A 22,744-nucleotide genomic window follows, 5' to 3' on the forward strand; every position below is an offset into this window, starting at 1 on the left:
TGGGCGGATGGACACACGTGGGCGGATGGATCGCGAGCGGAGCGACTACCGTGACAACGGACGGTCGAGATCGATTAAAGGCAGAACGGCAGAACGGCAGAACGAGAGGGAGGCAGACTACTATTGCTTACTTAATAAGTAGTACAGATATAGACATAATAAGGTAAGGTATACATGTTGTAAGAGATGACACACCAGATTTGTGGTAGGATGAAAAAAGAGAAATAGAGAAATAAAGAAAACAAGCTAATCACTAGTAGCCAGCTAAAAGTGACGGATCATGAACTCCAAGGCACTTTGTAGGTGAAAGAGATAGACCAAATACCTCTTTTCGTTCTTTTTTGTTTGTCACATTTTAGATCAAAAAATGAACTAGTTCGAGAATAGAGGTAGTATTAAATATACAATTTATATCGTGAGAAAGTTATAATATAACTAAGCTTTTAGTTGGCTATATGATATGGCATTATCATAAATTCATCTATAGGCTATATTATAACCCTGACGCTAAGCCGAGGTAGTATTAACTATACAGTTTGTATCATGCGATGAATGGAAAATGATTTCTCGAATTAGTCAATAGTGTTGAACTTTTTTTTCTTGGTTACGCTTGAGCACAGGGTTAGCTACTGTATTTCATTTTAGTAATGGTGGATCGGATTTTTTTTAAGAGAACGAAGCCGTGGGCTCTCATCCGTTACCTACAAAAAAATATAGTCGAGATTCTTTTTGAAACGAAATACTTGAGAAAAAATTGGTCACGATTAAGAAGAATTGGCCCAGCAATCAGACTTGCTCCCTCAGTTGCTCTGTACAAATTGTCTACGCTTGATGACGCGGTGTGGTTACTCCGTCCTGTGCAGCACTGAGCAGTCTCACTTTCTTGTTCCAACAAGCTCGTTTATTAATTAGGCCTAGTTTGGATAATCTAGTAATAAAAGATATTGAAGTAATCTAGTAATAAAAGGGATTTAAGTGGATTGAGATGTATTATGAGAGTTTTTGATCTATTAAGGATTTATACACTCTTCAATCCCTCCAAACCACTTCTAGTATTACCCAAACTAGGTCTTAATATATTGAAACTGGAATGAGATGGCAAATAGCTTTGGTGCTGGGTTTATGTTACACCCCAACTCAAGAGAAAATGTCACTTCGGTTACAGTCATGAGATCCTTCTTTTTTTGAAGTAAGTACTCCTAAGTATTTTATTATTATGGGAATATAAGGAGTAAGTTGACCGTTGCTCTCTACTACTTCATGCATGTGTACCAAGAGCATCCATGCAACATGGGCTTAATTTGGCGGAGATGGTGGCGTCGGGCTGGGACCAGGAGCAGGCGGGCCAGGCGCAGGTGGGCCAGGCACAGGCGGGCCAGGCGCAGGTGGGCCAGGCGCAGGTGGGCCATTGATGAAGCACTTCTCGCAGCAGTCCTTCAAGCACGCCGTTTTCTTTCTGCTATCTGTAACAGTGAAACAAACAAAACGGGCCCAACACATGAACAGAAGAGAGGCATTAATCAGACAACCATACTATAGTACAGTATAATATCGCGTGCTGCTCTGCTCCTCGATTGTTTTGATGGGGCGTTTGACCGTGCACGTACGGTGCGGATGGCTGAGGCAGGTGGCGATGGCGCACTGCGGGTAGGTGATGGCCGGCAGGTCCTTGAAGCACGCGTTGTCATGGCAGCTGTTGTTCTTGCACTCGCGGGTGACGGCGGCGGAGACCTTGGCGGCGGCCCCGGAGAGGAAGTCCGCCACGGCAGCAGCGCCGTTGTCGTGGTCGTGGTCGTGGTGGTGGTGGCAGCCTCTGGAGCATGACTTGAAGCACTGCCAGGGCTGCGTCTTGTCGTCGTCGTCCGCCGCCCTCGCCGTCGCCGCCGCGAGGAGCGCGGCCACGGCCAGTAGAACGCCGACCGCCCTGCGCGCCATCTAGCTGGCTGGTCTCTCGGTCCACCGTCCAAGCTAGACGATCGAGCAGATGCTGTAGCTTTATGTGCGTGGATGGCTCGTTCTATATACTACAGTGTGATGCAACAAGCGCCGCGGCCCGACGACGACGAGTAACGCACGCGCGCACGTCGAACGCGTGAGGCCGCGATGTCCAACGGCCCGGGCTGATACGCGCACGGGAAACGGAGTAAGCGCTGAGCAGAGCGAGTGAGTGAAATCCGCGCGGATAGATTCATGCTTTTCTTGTTCCTGGCAATAGCAGTGGCAGCATACCTGTCTGATTTTTATTAGACATCCTCTTTCAGGTAGAGCCAAAAAAATGTTCAGTACAGGGCGACAGCAAAATGCACAGAATTTGCAGGTCAATATACACCGATTGAAATACCCAAACACACAGACTAGGAGGTGTTTGATTTCTTATGATTAATTTTTAGTCCTTTCGTTTTAGTGTCTTTTAGTCCCTAAATTGTTAAACACGCTGATTAAAAGAGAGATTATTTTTATTTTAGTCATTGTATTTGACAATTTAGAGATTAAAAAGGAGAGACTAAAAATTAGTCTCTAGAAAAACACCCCCTAAAGAGATTGGAGACTAATCAGGTGCTACACAAGCTAATCTGAATGCTCCCGCGATGATTAAAAAAAAGAGTCCTCTCCTGCTTTACCCCAGCACAATGACCAGAAAACATGCATGCGTTGCATGCATACGTGCAAAATTCCATGAGCCGTGTACAAAGTTTTCATGTATGACAATACCAAATACATGGAGATGAGATCATGGGAGAAGAAGCTCGACTGGCCAACATTATGGTCGACTGGCCAACACATGACCGCTCGACGTAGCCAAGGCCGCCCAACCAAGCCTTAACCACCAGACCATGCCCATGTCCCCTTTCATGTATATTGTTCCAAGGCATGCAAACAAACACATTTGTGATGAGATACAACTATGGATTTAAACACATGGACCATTCAGGTCTTATTCGGTTATTTCAATTCCATATGGATTGTGTGTATTGAGATGAATTATAATGAATTTTGACTTGCTATGGATTTAAACCAACTCAATACCACCCAATCTACATGGATTAACGGCGAAACGAACAAGCCCTCAAGGGTCAAAAGGAAGTCACCTCGTCACTTACATGGATTGCTGAGCTCACCAAGTCGCGTGGCCAACTAAATTAATTGTAAATCGATCTTGAGAGTCAATATGGAGCGTTGATCAAGTGAGGCGATGCATCGAAGGGGTCAGCCAGCCATGCCTTGGCTGCCCAGACTAACACGTGTCCACCCAACTACTGACTTTCTCCCTTTACTGACCTAGCTCACCTATAAGTATCCCCAGCTCAGTTTTAGCTATAAAACCCCTGGTAGAGTGTGGAAATATTTTGAAACTACCTTTAGTTTTGTGAAGTGAGCGTGCTTGATTGTATCAAGGATGAAGAGTGAGAAAAAGAGTGAAGGAGCTAGAATTTCTCTTGTACCCCGTTTGGACGTAGATATTGAAGCATGAAATTGGGAATTGGAATCAACTTTCCTAAAACATGTCGTTCGGTTGCACATGGAATTGAGATTTGAAATCAAAGACCCAATTCATTGGAATTGGACTATAACTAGAAACCACATCTCCTAATACCGAGCACCCCCTCTGTATCGGGTGAATTACACCACAACAATTCCAAGCTTCAATCCAGTGACATCCAAATAATAGAATTGGAATTATATATCATTTCAATACCATGGTTGATTTGATATTGAACACGATTCAATTCATGCCCTCCAATATCGACATCCAAACGAAGCGTTGATTTTCTATCTCCGAGCTTGTATTCTCTAAGAAAGGATATTCAACTCTCTAGGCTTGAGTAAAGATCCTTGTTATACCACTGCTTCTATACTACCTGTCTTGCTTTCATACTTAGTTACTCTGCTTAGTCGATTACAGAAACCCTAGTGCATGTTTATAATTAAATTGTATAAGTGCTTGCGTGTTACTCTGACTTACATCCAGAGTAACAATAAAACCTTTGCTTAGACGTGATGTTTAGGTTTAGTGTTTTGCTAGTGGCTGGTTGTTCTATCCCATGCAAATTTGCATGGTAGTCCCACCCAACGACAGTGAGTGTGTGTCCTAAGTATTTCGACCCGGTCGTTCGAATAGTTAACGCTGATGATATAGATGAGTTTCTATAGTACTCGCCTTACTTGTCTATGTTATTAGTACTCTGTTGCTCGTAAATGGTTCTAAGTAATCTGACTAACTTAGGGCCTGATTGGATCCCACATGCTAAACTTTAGCACCCTAAAGTGCTAATGAGTGCTAAACTTTAGCACTTTAGAGCATCTCCACTAGTTACCAGAAGAAGTCCCTAAAATTAATTTAGGGTGTCATTAACTAACATCATCTTGTCCAAAAATATACTAACTTTCTAAATATCCATATTTAGTCCCTAGACTTAGGGACCTCTTGTGTACTCCCTATAGCCTATTTCGCATGTCAATCACACTGTAAAACACATTTGCCCCCCATTAAGTCTGCACCAATGTACAAGCGACACACTTTGAATAATTGGAGCTATGGAAAGGATTAATTCAACATCCTCGTTTGATAAGTCTGAAGATGTCTTCATCTAAAAAATTAGAGAAAAATGACAAAACACGGTGCATACAGAAAGAAAATATTAATAAAGGGAAGAGCGATGATCATTGAACTTTATCATACAAACGAAACTAAATTTGAAGTTGCTAGAAAAGCTGAGTTAATTTAAAAATATTTAATAACTTAAGAATTGAAAACCGTTGGAGAATAAAATTGATTTTGTTCTCAATATATTTAGCAACTTATTAAATTTGAGGTTAGTCTTTATTTATGAAACTAGTGGACATGCTCTTATCTTTGACATCTTTTAGCACTCATGTTTGGATCTATAAATGCTGAAATTTATTAAAAATATAGTGCTAAACTTTAATATTTTGAGCAAACAAGCCTTTATACTAGTATGCTCAGAAAAATTGCATTCAGCCTAACCTACTCCATGGACGACAACCAAACTGTACAGGCCGGGCATTTGCGGTTGCAGTGCCCCGTGCCGTACCAGTTGCACGGCCCCGTCCGCCTCATCCGCGTCCTCCCCTCCCGTTTCGTACTTTCGCTCCACGAGTCTCTGGGCTCTGGCTGCCTGTTGTCCGCTGCTCCCCCGCCCCCCCTCCTCTACGAACTCTCTCAAAACAAAAACCGCAGCGTACAAGAAAAGGGAAAAATCTCACCATACCGCAACGCGCCGCTCCCAAATCTAGGGTTCCTTTTTGACCATGGCCGACCCGCCGGCCTCCGACGCACAGCCGGAGCAGGCGCCCGCCGCCGCTGCTGCTTCCAATGACCCTGCCGAGGACGCCACGGTCGAGAAGCCCCTCGCGGCGCCGCCCACGCCGAAGCTGGACGCCGCTGCGGCGGCGGATGGGTCAGCGTATGAGGTGGAGGATGATGAGTACGTGAGCGATCCCAACGATGAGCCGTTTCCTACGATGCGTCGTCGAGAGGCCAGCGACGACGAGGGGTCCGAGGACGGGAGGCCCAGGGCGCGGATCGGCCCTGACCAGGACGACGACGGCCAGGGGGGCCCCGAGGCGTACGACGACGAGGTGGACGAGGAGGATGAGGAGTACTACGACGAGGAAGAGGAGGACCTGGGAGAGGGATTCGAGGAGTACGAAGGGCGCGCGGCACCTCCCATGGAGGACGGCGGCGGCGGCGGCGGCGGCCAAGTCTCGCGCGGAGAGGATGGCGTGGCTGGAGAGGAGGGATTGCCGGAGGGGGAGGCCAAGGGCGAGGGAGAAGAGAAGGAGCAGGAGCCCTTCGCCGTGCCCACTTCCGGCGCCTTCTACATGCACGATGACCGGTTTCAGGAGGAGAACCGCGGCAGGCGCAGGTGTGTGTGGATCGCTTTAAACTGCACATTCGGTTCTAGCTCGTACTTTCTGAATAATCACACTTATTGCCACTTAATTTTAACTGGGACAACCTCTGGCCTGTTTGCACTGAGTCCGGCTTTATCAAAACAGGCACAACCAAATTGTCTGCTCAGCACCTAAAACTGATAATTACGTTAAACTAAATGCTGAAAAACTTTAATCGAAGTCTGCAATATTTTGTTAACAAGCCTTTGTCTCTCATTAGTACTAAATAAAATGGTGATATATTTCAGTTAAAGGGTCCAAAGGCTATTGGATGAGGACAGGACCCTAATGTAAAATTAGGGTTAGTATTAGGCTGATATTGCCTGGAGTTCTGAACTCAAAAGCTTGGCATGAAAAGTTACAGCTTTTCCTGACTTAGGTGAATAGAAAAAACAGAATTTGAGAAAGCGAGGGCCGAGGGCATTAATATCGTCCGCCATAATATCTGGTTTTGCTTATACAATCTCTGTCCTTTGTTTCAAAAGGCAGAACAGCGCCGCTTCGTGGACTACATAGGCATTTTGTCTAGGTGTTTTGCTGCTTAGAATGGTTTATGGCTTTATCCCATGTGAGGGTGGGAGTGTGGGACAAATGGGAGACGTAGGAAGATGAACTGTGGTCATGGAACTTGTTTACCTGATAATGTCAAATTCATTGTTTTAACTATTATGACATATTTTTTCTAGCTAACCTGACATCACTCGAGCTGTCTAGAGAAAGTACAATTATCTAGGGCCGTCTGACTATGTGCTGCTAACCTGAACACCTCCCTAGCACCAATGTTTTTAAATCGTCTAGTCGACCCTAGTCATATCAGGGGCGATAATAAGTTCAACTAGGACGACTAGGGTGGCTAGTTGCCCCTAGCTGATCCTAGTCGACAGTTAATCTTCCTACCTCCTCCAGGGCTGACATATATACACTTATATAGTGTATAGTTGTACACTGTATAGCACTATAACAGTATAATATCACACAATTTATAATGATGGTCAATTTCTAGTGCTTACTTGTGAATTTTGATAGGTAATAAAGGTGTGGTGGCTGGCTGTCCTATTCCCAATCTTGCTGAGTTGCAGCTCTTGTACCTGAAACAAAGATTAAATGAGTAAGAGGTGGCAGTGCAGCAACCACAATGAAGCAAAATTAGATAATTGAACTATATGACCAAAGCAGCCAAGTAAATAAGGATTAAACCATATGACCAAGCAGCCAACAACCAAGTAAATTGGTCTAAAACTCCAGATTACGTAATCGAACCATATCAATGTCTAGAACAGCAACAACTTGAGTTCAAATGCATCGAAATGACAAAGAGAATAGGATATTCATAAATTTCAGATTTGAAACATCTACTAAACAGTTGGGTCCGGTTGAACACCTGGCAGCTTCGATCGAAATGACAAAGAGAATAGGATATTCCAATTGGCTACCACGTGTCTACGCAGCAAAGCTGTCAGGTCATCGATTGAGATACATGAGTTTTCGATTTAGTAATTTTGGGATTAGTTAGGCCTGATTCGAGATTGTAGTTGTTTGATTGAGGAGGTGAGTGGCGCCAGCGCAGGCACCCGTCGTGGCGCCGCGGCCCTTCACGCCTGCGAGGCTTGAAGTCGTGAGGACGCGAGTAGGACTTCGCACCACCATCCTCGCAAGCCGCACATGACTTTTGGATGCTTATTGTAATGGTTTGGAATGTGTTTGAACAACTATCTCATTTAATCAAGGTCTACCTATTTGATATACAGAAACCGTAGTAATGCACATGCATCTAACTAGTTCGGTGTTAAGTATGTCTCGTCTCTTGTATGAATATTCAATTACTGTGTGATAGACTGTGGTGGCAGCTGTGACATTATTTGTGCTTTTGATGATGGTTGGCTTCCAGCCTGGAAGTAGTAGACTTCGGTAATGTTTTGGGCTGTGAATCGTTATTCTCTTTTGGTTGGGTTGAGTGATGAAATTGTAGTTGTGAACATTATCACACAACATTTCTCAGAGAGATTGAGCAAAAAATTGCCTGCTTATGGCTTACAATGCAATGAGCAACTCAGCATGCCCTAGCGTGTTCTACCACTGCATGGATGTTTTGGTGCTGTAGGTTCCGTTTTCTAGTGCTAACATGCTTTTGTCATAATGCCACCTGCCAGTGGATGGTAATATTTAATGCTTCATATTTATATGCACATGTACTGACTGCTTCTTGCCCCTCTAAACAGGCGAATGTTTGGTGCAAGGAAGTTATGGGATGCTAAAGATGATCAAGCTTGGGTGCATGACAGATTTGAGGAGATGAACTTGCATGATGATCGCTATGAAGTAATTGGTCAAATCCCTTAGTATGCAAAACCAAGATCATCTTTTGCTGCTAAACAAATCTCAAGGGTGCAAAAATCTTTTATTGCAGGACCAGCGGATGTCTAGAGGTCGTTTTAGAGGTCGTGGTGGTCGAGGTAAAGCAAGAGGTGGTGGCCGTGGTTTTCCCAGAGGTGGGAAGCAGCCCAATTACCATGAAGATGGCAACACCCAAAACCGCCCCCCAAAGGTAGTGAGAGGGAGGGGACCTCGACGTTATGAAGCTGTTGCAAGGAGCAGCAGAGAGGTTGTTGGATCCCAACGAAAGCAGTGAGTAATAACTATCTTGGGACGTAAATATTTTGTCACTGGCTCACTGCTGCACTTTTGCTTGTGTTCTCTTACACAGTTTTCTGATTGTTTGTTCAGAGCAGCTAGATTTCGAGAGCCTGTTCCAAATGCTGCAGCAGCCAGAAATTCTGGTCAAGTTTCACATGCACAACAAGAGGCTGCTCCTCCCAAAAAGAATGTCATCAGCTCAAGCCTGAATTCTGCATCCCCTCCATTTTATCCCTCTGGTGCAGCTTGTCAAGATTTTCCGGTAGCAACTCAGAGGAGAGACATACAAACAGGAGGTTCTAATAAGATTCCTCCATCTTCCATGAAGATGGATGATAACTCAATATTACAATCTGGTTCAATGGTTAGAGGGAGAACAGCCATGGATTATGGTGGGCGTGATAGGTTTCATGCTGATGGTCCTGTTAGGTCATCCCTTGGAAGGGTGCCAACGGCGTCACTGAATTCAGGATTTACATCATCATTGGTAAATCCTAGCCAATCCACTATTGTCCGGGCTTCAGGGGGCAATTCAAACATTGGAATATCTTCAAATAATCAGCCTACTTCATCGCTTCACCAAACGTCAAGGATTTCTACACATCCACAAAGTCATGGACCAGTGATGCACCAGAAGTCAATGCAAGTGCAGAATCAGTCTGCAGCAAGAATTCCAACTCAGCAATTGAGCCATCGGACTAACAATTCATTACCAGCAGCTCAGCATCTATCTGTTAAATCAACAGAAAGTGGCGAGAATGGTTCATACCCTAGTCTGAACAATTCAAAGACAGCTTCTGCAGTGGTAAAAGCCAATAGCCAGGAAACTGGAATGGATTCATTGATGTATGGTGGTGCCCAAGTTATTGGGGCTGCTGGTCTTTCCCAGGGAGATCAAAATTTTCCTGGCACTCCAGCTTTGCTGCCAGGTTTGCTTCCTTCATTCGGTTGACCTTATTTTTCTTAACTGTTTTGATCATTATTTTCAGTTTTCTTATAACCACTTTAATTGATCCATCACCTATTTCTTCTGTAATCTAATGCAGTGATGCAATTTGGGGGTCAGCATCCTGGTGGTCTTGGAGTTCCTACTGTTGGTATGGCCCTCCCTGGCTATGTATCTCAACAGCAGATGGGAATGGGAAACAATGAAATGGCATGGTATGTTCATTATGTCTTGCTATTACCAGTGTTTCAGTTGTGTTGACATGTTGCTGTTTTATAATTGATTGTGTCTACTGTCTAGTGCTATGTTGCTGTTGTATATTCATGTTTATTGGAAGTAACACTAACTGCATCGGTTCCCTAATAAGACAGCAAAATGGGAAAGCAACAAAAGTATTTGCATCAATATCCTGTGGCTGTGATTGTGTCCGTCTAGTTTCTGATTACTTTTTATTTGGCCTAAAAATGTTTATGTTGTTCACATTGCAGCAATGCTTTCACTTTCATGCACTTAAATAGTACGGATGGGTTAGTTTATATATTGAAGATGTGGGATTGCTGGCCTAGATCCTTGGAGGTCTTAGGCTTTTTATGGTCGTTTATTGATTGTAAAGTGGTATGCTCGTTCCCCTAAAATACTGCTGTGTGGAATGTGTTTGGGAGGGGTTAGTTTTTGATATTCCCTTTGTATCTTGTTTCTCTCTTAATGAAATGGCACAGCTCTCCCGCATTGTAAAAAGAAAAATCTTATTGAAAATGTTTAGACCTGTCATGTATTCTACAGCACTTCTAATATGTTGACATAAATGATTTTCCTCTCTGACATGATATATCGGCTGGGATTGGTGCTCATATCTCTGCATAATATTCTTTGTTTATAGCTTACAATGCTTAAAATTGGTACAGGTTGCCATTATTGGCTGGTGCTGCTGGTGCTTTTGGAGCATCATATCCACCATATATAACTCTTGATCCGAGTTTTTACTCCAGGTCTCCAGGACAGACATCATCATCAGTTCCATCCAGGTGAAATATTAAAATTTGACCTGGGCAACCATACAATTTGTATAATTGTCAGGCAGCCATGCTTTTTTATACCATATAAATGGCAGTGTTTAAAAGGCGACTAGGCATCCAGGCGAGTGCTAGGTCTGCCTGGACGCCTTCCCCTCCTATAGTATATGCATTCCCCCTCGGTGTTTGCTGCTGCCGTCTCCTTCAAGATCGGGTTGCTTGAGCTGGTCCCATTCTAGATTGCCATCGCCACACCAGAGGGATGTTTGCAATGGGCACCGGATGGAATTGCTTGTGGTGGGTATATTGCTGTGGCTTGGCCCCCCTTTCTCCCGGCCCTGGGGATGCCTACGACCCTGTTGTTATGAATAGCACTTGTATTCAGTATGAGGGCACTAGGCTTTAATATATGTACCGATACAAGATAGAGACCATGTGCAACAAGGACTATATATGGGACCGAATACTTACAAGGACATGCATAGGCATCTAACACCCGCTTGGGACCTTTTTTTGCGATGGCGTAAGAACTCAGGGGTGGGTATACATTTTTCTTTCATGAGAAGCTTGAAACATGTCCCCCTATCTGTATTGAATAGTTCCTTCAGCAATGTTTGCAGTGCTTGAAACCCGTTCTCCTGTAGTTCCTTATTTTATTTTAGGGGAAACTATTTGTAGTTTGTTACATTCTTGTCCTCTGCCCCATTGTCTGATTGCAGTATTGCACCATGTTTTTATTACATTATCCACAAACTGTTCCCTTGACAAAGGATTCTGAGTCTATTATTCTTACAGGGAACCTAGTGCTAATAGAGGGTCTAAATCTCCTCCTCGAAATGGTGAGCTGTACCTGCGCGTTTATTATGCATTGAGAACAGTTCTAGCTCATGCTACAATTTTATACTGCTTCACTAATATTTGAAAAAAAATTGAACTGCAGATATTGGAAATGAGGAGCTTGATCAGCGCCAGAACAAACCTAGGAGGTAAGAAAAATTTTCAACATTTTTGACTTGCAAATCACTTTTGTATTTGTTACTCTAACAATCTTATGCATGATGTGCACTCTTGTGCTGCAGATACTCAGAGATGAACTTCAGCCAGTGAAGCATCTTGTAAGGTGAACTGCATCTGAATAAGCTGCTTATGGTTAGTTACATGTTTCTTATATTGTCTAACTTCTTTTTTTTCTGTGGTTAAACTTATCTGTAGCTTTTCTAATATGCAGGCCCTATTTAGGCCCTTTGTGATCTCCAGTTCTGATCTGGAGCACTTTGGGTGGCTTTGGTATCCTTACTTATGTTAGGTAATGTACTGCTTTTATACATGTTTGGAGCTTATAAGAAAATGCATGTATTTCAACTGAGGAATGTCTGATTCCGTTGTTCACTGTGCTTAGTTTGAAATACAACATCATTGTGGTTGTTCACAGGGCTTAGTTTGAAATACAACATCATTGTGCTCACCATCCAGCTTCTTGTTTTTCTCTCTTTTAAATCACATTCGTTACTTTCTTTCTGAGATATATTTTTACTTTGTTGAAGCATCATTCAATGACTAGAAGGGATTAGGAAGAAAACATCATTGTCAGATACATTACTACTCATTGGGGGTTATTTGGCCTTGCTTGGAACATATTGTATAAGATATCGATAACACTCTCAGTCATGATTGTGGTCATGTTGGTCAGTGTGACAGCTTGAGGTTACGGGGGTTTGTACTTGTTGGGCTGTGCTCAACAGATCGTGCATATAGCCGTGCAAAACACTGTTTTGTACTGTAGACTCTTCTCTTTATAGAGTGAAGTTTGAAATAGGAGGTGTGATAGAGTCTCTTGGAGATTGTTCATTTCTCTCTCAATCCCCTCTAATCCTGGAGTGGAGTTCGAGTTTCCAAACTAGCCCTTAGTGTTTGGAGGTGACAAGTGGTTTAGGAAAGTTAGACTGTCTCCAACAACGTCCCCAAAATTCCATCCTCTAAAGGAATATACCCTGTCCTTTGCAGCACTCTCTAAAAAATTACATCCTCTATATCTTCTCTATCTCCAGCAGTGTCCTCTATATGTACAGTGATAACATAATTCTTCTTCCCCTTTGTTTTCCTTCAAAATTGAATTGTTTCTCAATTGTAATTAAGTATGCATTTAAAATAAATTATTTTAATTTCGGAGAGAGCGCATAGAAGAAAGATAAAAACTTGATGAAGATCCAAACAGATGCCCAAATCCCAGATTCCGTTGAGTGTCTGTGGTCGGAGGCTTCAATCAATCCCACCCTTCCTTGGAAGCCATGGCTGCCCTCAATCCTAGTTTCACGACAGTGAAACTATCAGCTGTCCTCTCTCCAAATGACGGCGAGATGGTAGGGAGAGCAAGCCAATCGTGGAGGAGAAAACTCCGAGCCAGCGTGGGAGCGAGAGGGGCGAACGTATAGCGGACGGCTGAGGAACCCTACATTTGGCGTCTCTGGCAGCATGCGCTAAATTTACAGGAGCCTATAACAGCCCTTGCTGGAGGCGTACCCGAGGCCAGCATCCGCTATACGTAGCGAACAGGCCCACTTTAGCGGACCTTGCTGGAGCCAGTCTTAAAATGATGGATTTTCCTAATGAAGCTACAATTGTATCAAACTTAGACTTGCACTGCTGTGTTCCGTAAATATTCGTATACGCATTTTGACTGGCAGTTGAGATATGGTTACATGTTTGATAGTTGGATGTACTTCGTGCATAACTGTTAGCGCTTACATCTACCAGGTCTTATGCCTGTTCGTGCTGGAGTTATCTGATGGGTCACTTCACAGCAAAGGAGGGGTGGCATTTGTTACTTGAATTGTAGTAAGCATTTTGGTCCCATGAACCCTACTATGAAGTCTAGTTTCAGTTTCTACAGCAATGTGACTGATGCCATCATGAAATTTCAGGTATTGCTCGGTTGTGTTGCGTCAGGAAATGCCAAATTTGTTGGTTGTTGCTGCGTCTGAAGATGTGCACGGTTGTTGAGGAGAGCTTGAAAATATTGGTCTGGTTGGGCTGATAAAGTTAAGAGTATTTTTTAAGTACACCTTGTTAGTGAATCCGGTTGGTGTCGGTCTACTCTGCTGAAGACCAAGCGGCTTCATTGCCGCAGCTTGTATCTTTTGGAATCCGTTGAAATGTGCGTGCGGTTTGACTACTTTCAGCTTAAATGAGCGTGCCCAACATGGATTTTTCGGTTACCTGCAAGAAAAGCCAACAGAATAATCCGCCCGTCGTTTCCCCCCGGGTGATAGAAAATTTATTTCATGGTTAAAAGTTTCAAAGAACAATGTTCTATTCTGTGATGTGGAATGAACTACATTCTATCTTACCGGAGCTAGAAACGAATCAAAACCTTCGACGTGATATGCTGTAGGGGGTGTTTAATTACTTAACCCTTCTAAACTTTAGTCCCTAAAATTTATATGGGAAGCCATATTTAGTTATAACGTTTGGTAGTTTAGGGACTAAGACCATATTTGAATGCACCGGAGCTAATCTCTACTACTACTTAAGTTACTAGTGTAGGTGTCCATATTTTTTTTGGTGCCGGCGCCCTTGCTCTCCTCTCTCGTCCCTCGCTCTCTCGCCTGCCATCATGGAAGGAGAATTTGGAAGGTCCGCGTGGTTCCATGGAACTCTCCTCTCTGCTGTCTCTCTCACCCACCATCTGCGCGCTCTCTGGTCGCCATCTCCGTGCCCCCGCTCTCCTCTCCACTCGCCGCAGACCCAGCGCCTTCGCCTCCACCTCCGCTCCATGGCGCGATACAGGCTGGTACGTGGCCAGCATCCTGCAATCCCCACGCTCTGGATCTAGGAACGAGCAATCAGCGCCTCCATCCGCAATCAGCGTCTTCCCCCAGCCGCAGCCTTCGCCTCCACTCGCCCCGATGCCCCTGCCCCCGCAATCAGCGCCTTCGCCTCCACAAGATTGGACCGGAATCTAACATGGAGAGCGGAATCCCCACCGCAATCGACGTTCGCTTCCACTCGCCCCGACGCCCCCGCCCCCGTCTTCCCCCAGCCACAGCCTTCGCCTCGACAGAGGACGCACGGCCGCTGCGCCCGCCCTGCTCGCGGTGACCCCCTCCCTCCCCCCGATAGTCGTCGCCGCACCCAGATCCATTTTCCCCAACCCTCCACACTCTTCTCCAAGAAACAGAGCAACGATAGCCGTGTCGACGAGATCGACCCAACAGCAGGATCGATCTGCGGGAGAGGTTCTTGCGGAGCTCGATGGCATTGTCGGTGGCGCTGCTCATGGCGCTCATCCGGGCGGCGAGCTCGCTAGCGAGCGACTCCTGCAGGGCACGGAGGAGCTGGCTGTTGAGGTAGAGCAGGAGCAGCGCGTCCAGGATCTGCACGGGGTCCTGCTCGAACTGCACCACGGGGGAGAAGGGCTGCATCTCGATCTTCACCTTCTCGCGCTCCACGGTGAGCTTCCCCTCCTTGGTGGTGAGGCGGAAGAGCTCGTCCTCAGTGGCGTCCACGCAGACGGTGGCGCCGGCGGCTCCGTGAGGATGGCCGCCGCGGCGGGGGAGGAGGCGCTGTCTAGCACCACCAAGCAGAAGGTGGCGGCGACAAAGCAGTACATCGAGAAACACTACAAGTCGCAGATGAAGTCGCTTCAGGAGCACAAGGAGAGGTCAGTCCAATCCACTCCACTCCACTTTCCTTCCTGGTGTGATGGCAATGCGCGTGTGCCTGGGTGATTTGAGGGGGACTCAGTGTTGGCAAATCGCTATATTTATCAAGTGATGTAACTTTGAGATGGGCAGTTGGCCTCGGTCTTCTATTAATTGCTAAGTGATCATTCATCATTTACTATTATCAGCTTGTCTATGCCATTTTTAGGGGAGCCGGGTTCTGTAGGCCTATTAACATTTTATCTGTTTGCAAATACTTACAAAACTGCTAATGGTCTGTTTGGTTCCAGGGACTAAAGATTAGTCCCTCTATTTTAGTCTCATTATTTTCTTTTGCAATGAGAAAACAGGTTAACCCAACAAGGTGGAACATACCATACATAATTATCAACTTATATGGTCAAGAATGAGGATAAAATCTTCCCATAGAGAAGGGAATAAATTGTAACCAGTTGACTGATGAAATCAGCCCCAACTTTATTTTAGTGCCCCCATTAGTCTGCATGAGCACTGTTAGCAGATACAACTTCATATAGAATTATGGATTATGGAAGTAAGTACACATTGCAGTCTGCTTCAGTACTTTGGTATGAATATAGATGTTCTATCTGTATTCGTATGGGTCTTAGCACCACATTCTTGCAGGGTCGATCGATCGACTTATTTTCTTGACTATTCACATTTCTCTTTTGCCCATAAGTTACACTTGAGAACTCTTCTTCTTTAGGACTTCTGTAGGCCTTATTAAACTGCTGTTGTATATATTTTTTGGGATCATTCTTCTGCTATACATTGTTGAGTTCTGGCTAAGTTTGCTGCAACCCATGTTGATATCAACCAATATTCTAGGCATTGGATGTTGGAGAGGAAACTAGCAGATGCAGATGTATTTGAAGAAGAGCAAAATAATATACTGAAAGATTTAGAAAAAAGGAGGCAAAATACATGCGCCTACGAAGGCATAAAATGGGCGTTGATGACTTTGAATTGCTCACCATTATTAGGAGAGGTGCGTTTGGGGAGGTAACAAATATTTGAGTCATCCTCTTTGATACAATATATAGTTGGGTGTTCTGTAATGAACAACAATTTACTCAATACTTCGAGAGATCTTAGTTTTCTTGTGAAATACATGCAGGTCTCTAAAGAGACAATGTCTGTTTTCTGTGTCTGCCTGCAACTTACCCCATTATAATATTTTGCAGGTGAGACTTTGTAGAGAAAAAACTACATCCAATGTGTATGCAATGAAATAGCTTAAGAAGTCCGAAATGTTACGAAGAGGGAAGGTATTCCATGATGTTTACTCCTGCAAGGAGACTATGTATCCCTCCAAAAAAAAGTTGTCACCGTTTCATTGTTTTGCTTCCATGTACTATTTAGCTTCCAGAGATGCATGTATATATATCTCAAGAACTGCTACTAGAGCACTAAAATGTTGAAAACAATTATTATGGTGGTGGACATAATACAGCTAAAGACATGTTCATCTATTATCATTGTTCACATATTTTCCAAAAATAGTATTTACTACTTTCAAATTCATCTAACCATACAGTCTGATTATATCCCTTCTAGATGAAAAAAATTCTAACATTCGTAGAGGTTTCCTGCATGTCATGATTCTGAATGCTTCCTCTTCTGTCTCTCCAGCATATATATATTTGGAGCCATTCTGCCTGCTTTTATGGTCGCAGGACTTTACTTCTTTGATCACAGCGTAGATTCACAGTTGGCACAGCAAAAAGAGTATAATTTGTAGAAGCCTTCTGCCTACCACTATAACATTTTGGTCCTTGGATTCGTGGTATGTGGCACATGAGTCTGTCATACAAATTGTTTATTTAGAGTGTTCATTTGGTTGTAAGTTTAACCTCAGTTTCTTGGGATCTCAATCACATTCGTCAGACCAAGTGTGACAATCTATTTGTCTTCCAACTATAGTATAGAAATGATACAGACGTTTGGTCTGCGTTTTTAGTTTAGATATTATGGTTGTTTAGTTAGTTTCTTTTCTCACGGTATTAAATGCCAGGTCCTGCTCTGCGGTTTGCTTGGTATCCCTCCATCTAATGGAGTGCTTCCTCAGTCGCCCATGCACACAAAAAGTCTTGCTGTCCTTAAGAGGCAGGTTGGTGAAATTCAAATCGATTCATGTGGTTTGCTAACCTAATCAGCTTTCCTCATACATTTCCATCTCTTAAGTTCAGTTGCTAAGCAAAAAGATGGTTGATACTGCCAAGGAGAGCATAGGAGGAAGTGCTACCAGTTTGGAAATATATGGCAAGATGGAAGAAGTTTTCATCAAAATGGATAGCGAAGAGAATGTGAGCCTTTTGACTCCTTGTTACTTGACTTATTTATATGTGCCAACAAAAAACAAAGCTTTTGAATCTTACAACAATTTGCGTTTGCCAATTAGATATGGGTTCTCCTTAATTTTTGTCCCGTACCTAACTACCACCTAAATGTTGTCCATGTTATTCTTTATGGAGAACTTACCAGTAAAATAATGGTAATGCTCAACATGTTGTCTTTTCAGACTGATTCTGTTGACAGGGAGTTGAAGAACTTCAAGGATGCTATTCTGCAAGAAGGCAACGGAGAAGGGAGATTGGCTAGAGAATTTGACCCTCGCAAACATATAGAAGCCCACTTGCCTGTTCGAGTGAACGAATAGAGACTGAGCAATCTGCTGCAGTCCATACTGGTTGGTGGGTGTGTTGGAGCTATGCCAGTCATCAGGATGATACCCACATCGGTCCTCTGGGGTTACTTTGCCTACATGGCCATTGACAGTCTACCAGGGAATCAGTTCTGGGAGAGGATACAACTTCTGTTCATTACAGAAAGACGACGCTACAAGTAACATCTCTGTCCCACAGCAATTCACTTCAACTGAACGATTGGGCTAGCACGGGCACAAATGCAGAGCATGTGTTTCTTCTTTGCGACTAATCATCCGATTACGATGTGGTTGCAGGGTTCTTGAAGGTCCCCATGCATCGTTTGAGGTTGATATAAGCTTTTACTGTAGTACACAATCATGAAACTCTTTTATCTTTGAGAGGTTGATATAAGCTTTTACTGTAGTACACAATCAGTTAGTGACCTAAATAATGATCTTATTCAACTAACTTTATCTTATTTTGTAGCCTTGTGCTTCTTTCTACTGCGTTGTCTTGTACCAACTAAAAATAGAGGTATTTTATCTCAGGTTCTCTACTATGTGTAATCTCGTATCAAGATTAATGAGTATCGTGATCGTATAATTTTGGTGAGTATCCATGGAATGCCCAGGTTATCCTCTAAATGCATGAGCTTTTACTTTCCTTAATTTTATAGATGCTATCATGATTCTAATTATTTTTCTAAACCACCATAGAATCCTATCAACCCATATGGCAAGGCAAAGAAAATTACAGTGGACATCATCCTAGATTTTACAAAATCAAAGGAGCAACCAGACATGGCTGTCATGATCTAAGGTTTGTTTTCAATAACCTATATTAAATTGTAACCCATGGAATAGTTCTAACATGTTTCTCGCTCTTTATAAATTAGATACTTCAACGTGATTGGATCGAACCCAGACAAATGACTAGGAGAAGCTCCAAGGCCACTTTGTCAAGGGTCTCTGCAATGCACTTACTGGTGCATGATTTACTGGAGGTTGTGCACATGAATGTGCCACGCATTGGTATGTGGGTTGGAGTTGAAGCAGGTAATTTTCACCAACATTGGTATGTGAACTGGAGTTGAAGCAGGTTATTCATTTGATGAAAGTGTGCGTATAATATTATCTCAAATCCTAGTCGCTGCTTGAACTGTTTTGTTGTCCCTATGGCAGGAGACATGATTGTCATTCCTATCCTGTGCACACTGCCTCCTCGCCGTCATTCGTCGTTGCTCTCGCAGTCCCGATACCGGAGCATGGTTGCCAGGGGAGAGCAGTCCAAGGCAAATTTGCCATGTTGGAGCAGTCACAGGAGCCAAGGGGCTGCAGTCACAGGTCCTGCTAGCCAGGATGGAGCAATCATAGGACCTCCTAGCAGTCCAAGGCAAATTTGCGAGGTGGAGTAGTTGCAACTTCTGAAACCCACGTGATAACATGCTCAAGCGTTCGTATGATAAAAAAGAAGATGGCACATAATCAAAAGAAGACCTCCTGTTTTGTGTTTGTGAACCTGTTTGTATTTTTTTGAACTTGTTTTGTGAACCTCTATCTGTAAACCTGTAAAATCTGAAGTCGTGAATATGTGAGCTTGTTTTTGTAAAATCTGAATCTGGTTTTATGAACCTCTTTGTGAGCCTGATAAATGATGAACTTGAGCCTAACATCTGTGGGTCTGAATCTGTGAGTCTGAAATCTAAAGTGAGCCTGAACATGTGAGTTTGAAATCTGAAATCTTAACCTGGCAAATGCTGAAGATGGCAAATGATGAACATGTGAGTCTGAAATTAGTGAGTGTGAACCTGTGATTCAGTCTGAAAACTGAGATTGACAGCCCTTTGCAAATGATGAAGCTGTTAATATGAACCTGTGAACATGTTTCCCTAAATCTGTAAAATTGAATTCGACGACAGTTTGTCGAGCACCACTGCTAGCTGCTAGCTGCTAGCTTAGTGTTATGATGATATCTTGCCTCGTGGTTTTGTATACCATAGTAATGTTTGTCGTTTTGTATCTATGCTTTATACTAATTTTTAACTTTCGTGGCAACGCACGGGTACTCACCTAGTAGTTAACTACTAAAATTAGTTTCCAATCAATCTAGCTCACCTATTAGCTATTTTTAGCAAATTAATTAGTAGTTAGCTAGCTAATTCCACTGATAACTTTGTAGTTAACTAACTATTAGCTCTAATACATTCAAACATTTCCTAAAAGTGATTAAACTTTAGTGAACTAAAGTTTAGGAGGTGGGGACCAATCATCCCTTAATTTGGTAGTTTGGACTCTGGATCCAGCGTTGGTGGGCATTGTCTACTAACGTGACCGGTGATCAATATTGACTAGCGTGGATTCGATGATCGGTGGTCGATAGTGACAAGCGGGGCTTGAACGTCGGTCGCTTAGGTCGGTTGGATGGTGTGGCTGGTACTTGAAAGGAAAATGTGCCCTTGGGCCATTTCTAAGTATTTTGGTGATTGAGTGCCAACACAAGTGCTTTTGTGTTAATCTATGCAAAGTGGTGGACAAAATGCAAATCATGTCAAAAGGTATGTTTCTAGACTTAGTACATTGTGTTATGGACTAATGTATTGTGTCTAAGTGTTGGAAACAGGAAAAATTGAATTGGAAATGAGATGGCTCTGTTCAGCCAAAGTCAGCTCGGTCTAGGTGCACCGGACAATGTCCAGTGGTGCACCGGATAGTGTCCGGTGCGCCAGACTGGCTCTGGCGAACTTGCTGCCCTCGGGACTTCGACGACGGTGTACGGCTATAATTCACCGGACTGTCCGGTGGTGCACCGGACTGTCCGGTGAGCCGTTCACAGGCGAACTCGTCGCTCTCGGGAGATGTGAAAGCACCTAGAGGGGGGGGGGTGAATAGGTGATCCTGTAAAACTTCAAAACTTAAGCCACAAAAACTTGTCAAGTGTTAGCACAATTATGGCCAAGTGGCTAGAGAGGAGTCAAAACACAATAACCACAAGAATTCAATCACAGAGATGACACGGTGGTTATCCCGTGGTTCGGCCAAGTACAAAACTTGCCTACTCCACGTTGTGGCGTCCCAACGGACGAGAGTTGCACTCAACTCCTCTCAAGTGATCCAATGATCAACTTGAATACCACGGTGTTCTTGCTTTTCTTTTCTCTATCCCGTTTGCGAGGAATCTCCACAACTTGGAGCCTCTCGCCCTTACAAAAGATGTTCACAGAGAATCACAGAGCAAGGGAGGGATTAGCAACTCACACACGACACAAAGATCACAGCGAATACGCACACACAAGACCCAGACTTGAGCTCAAAAGACTAGCACACTAGAACAGAGCTCAAATCACTAGAATGTCGAACAAGTGCGCGAGATTGATGTGTGAGTGATCAAGAGTGCTCAAGGAATGCTTGGTTGTCTCCTCCATGCGCCTAGGGGTCCCTTTTATAGCCCCAAGGCAGCTAGGAGCCGTTGAGAGCACATCTGGAAGGCTATCCTTGCCTTCTGTCGTCGGGCGCACCGGACAGTCCGGTGCACACCGGACACTGTCCGGTGCCCGATTTATTTCCATAAACAGCGCAGCCGACCGTTGCCGACCGTTGCAGATCTGGCGCACCGGACAGTCCGGTGCACACCGGACAGTCCGGTGCCTCCTTCCGACCGTTGGCTCGGCCACGTGTCGCGCGCCGATCACGCGGCCGACCGTTGGCCCGGTCGACCGTTGGCTCACCGGACAGTCCGGTGTACACCGGACAGTCCGGTGAATTTTAGCCGAAGTCGCCGGAGAAAAACCCGAGAGCGACTGTTTTGCTCCGCGCTGGTCTGGCGCACCGGACACTGTCCGGTGCACACCGGACAGTCCGGTGCCCCAGCCCGAAGCAGCCTTTGGCTTTACACAGCCACTCTCCACTTCCTTTCTTTTCTTCTTCTTCCTGTTTCTAACACTTAGACAAGAATATTAGTACACAAACCAATGTACTAAGGCTTAGAAACATACCTTATCTTGTGATTTGCACTTTGTTCATCCTTGGGCATATTTTCACATTTAAGCACTTGTGTTTGCACTCAATCACCAAAATACTTAGAAATGGCCCAAAGGCACATTTCCCTTTCAATCTCCCCCTTTTTGGTGATTTATGCCAACACAACATAAAGCAACTAGAACAAGTGCAAAACTACTTCAAATAAAAACTAACTTTGAGTTTTATTCAATTTTGGCATATATGGATCATCCTTTGCCACCACTTGGTTTGTTTTTGCAAATCAAACTCAAATCTCTATCTCTAAGTCAAACACACATGTTGAAGCATAAAGAGAGTCATTCCAAAAGAGATTGATCAAAGATTTCAAAAACTCCCCCTATTTCCCATAATCAATACTTCTCCCCACAAGAAGCCAACTTTTGACAAGAGAGACAATAAAAGAGTTTAACAACACAAAAACTCTATTCTACTATTTTCAAAATCTCTCAAGTGGTAGCTGATCCATTTATCACTTTGGCCTTTATTTTCTCCCCCTTTGGCATCAAGCACCAAAACGGGATTAATCTTGACCTTTTAACCCCATTGCCTCACCAAAGTCTTCAATTAAAAGCAAATGGCAATAAGATTTCATGAGATGAACTTGGAATTAGTTACCCTCTCATCGGAGAGCAGTGGAAGTCTTTCATGGTCCAAGTCCACCTTTTCCCTTTCAATCCTCCTTCGAGACTAAATTACCAAACTCAAGCACATGGTTAGTCTCAAAGGGTCAAGTTGTAACACATCTCCCCCTAAACATGTGCATTACTTTGCAACGGACTTGTGAGGTCCAGGGAGTGTTTGTACAACTTGAGCACCATAATAAGCAACAAAATGCAGAATGAACATGATCAAGGGCATAAACACATGTATGCTACAATTCAATCCAAGT

At 43.9% G+C, this 22,744-nt stretch overlaps 3 protein-coding genes and 1 long non-coding RNA gene across 6 annotated transcripts; 3 read left to right on the forward strand and 1 right to left on the reverse strand.

The window, feature by feature from the left end:
- Nucleotides 1-1,057: 1,057 nt before the first annotated feature.
- LOC100277071 (uncharacterized) lies at nucleotides 1,058-2,112 on the reverse strand. The gene is made up of 2 exons (NM_001196351.2): nucleotides 1,608-2,112; nucleotides 1,058-1,463 (listed from the first exon to the last, which is right to left on the reverse strand). The coding sequence occupies exons 1-2, from the start codon at nucleotides 1,933-1,935 to the stop codon at nucleotides 1,297-1,299; spliced, it is 495 nt and encodes a 164-aa protein (NP_001183280.1). The 5' UTR covers nucleotides 1,936-2,112; the 3' UTR covers nucleotides 1,058-1,296.
- Nucleotides 2,113-5,012: 2,900 nt separating this feature from the next.
- Nucleotides 5,013-13,828, forward strand: LOC100382646 (uncharacterized). 3 transcript variants are annotated; one of them, XM_020549860.2, is made up of 12 exons: nucleotides 5,013-5,888; nucleotides 8,136-8,235; nucleotides 8,324-8,541; nucleotides 8,641-9,479; nucleotides 9,597-9,711; nucleotides 10,402-10,521; nucleotides 11,305-11,348; nucleotides 11,450-11,495; nucleotides 11,589-11,629; nucleotides 11,738-11,815; nucleotides 13,264-13,344; nucleotides 13,431-13,808. In XM_020549860.2, the coding sequence occupies exons 1-9, from the start codon at nucleotides 5,272-5,274 to the stop codon at nucleotides 11,614-11,616; spliced, it is 2,127 nt and encodes a 708-aa protein (XP_020405449.1). In that variant the 5' UTR covers nucleotides 5,013-5,271; the 3' UTR covers nucleotides 11,617-11,629; nucleotides 11,738-11,815; nucleotides 13,264-13,344; nucleotides 13,431-13,808. The 3 variants fall into 3 exon arrangements, with proteins under 3 accessions (XP_020405449.1, XP_020405450.1, NP_001168841.1); XM_020549861.2 differs by having other exon boundaries at nucleotides 5,113-5,888; nucleotides 11,722-11,815; NM_001175370.1 differs by having other exon boundaries at nucleotides 5,248-5,888; nucleotides 11,589-11,658; nucleotides 13,431-13,828.
- Nucleotides 13,829-17,205: 3,377 nt separating this feature from the next.
- On the forward strand, nucleotides 17,206-17,988 carry LOC103651563 (probable boron transporter 7). The gene is made up of 3 exons (XM_020551197.2): nucleotides 17,206-17,301; nucleotides 17,381-17,497; nucleotides 17,713-17,988. Exons 1-3 carry the CDS (start codon nucleotides 17,266-17,268, stop codon nucleotides 17,848-17,850), a joined length of 291 nt encoding a protein of 96 aa, XP_020406786.1. The 5' UTR covers nucleotides 17,206-17,265; the 3' UTR covers nucleotides 17,851-17,988.
- Nucleotides 17,989-18,338: 350 nt separating this feature from the next.
- Nucleotides 18,339-18,894, forward strand: LOC103651564 (uncharacterized). Its single transcript, XR_564812.3, has 3 exons — nucleotides 18,339-18,447; nucleotides 18,556-18,658; nucleotides 18,735-18,894. It is a non-coding gene; the product is annotated as an uncharacterized lncRNA (long non-coding RNA).
- The last annotated feature ends 3,850 nt before the right edge of the window (nucleotides 18,895-22,744 follow it).

This window comes from Zea mays, chromosome 3 (genome assembly GCF_902167145.1).
Source record: "Zea mays cultivar B73 chromosome 3, Zm-B73-REFERENCE-NAM-5.0, whole genome shotgun sequence".
In the NCBI taxonomy this organism is placed as follows: Eukaryota; Viridiplantae; Streptophyta; class Magnoliopsida; order Poales; family Poaceae; genus Zea; species Zea mays.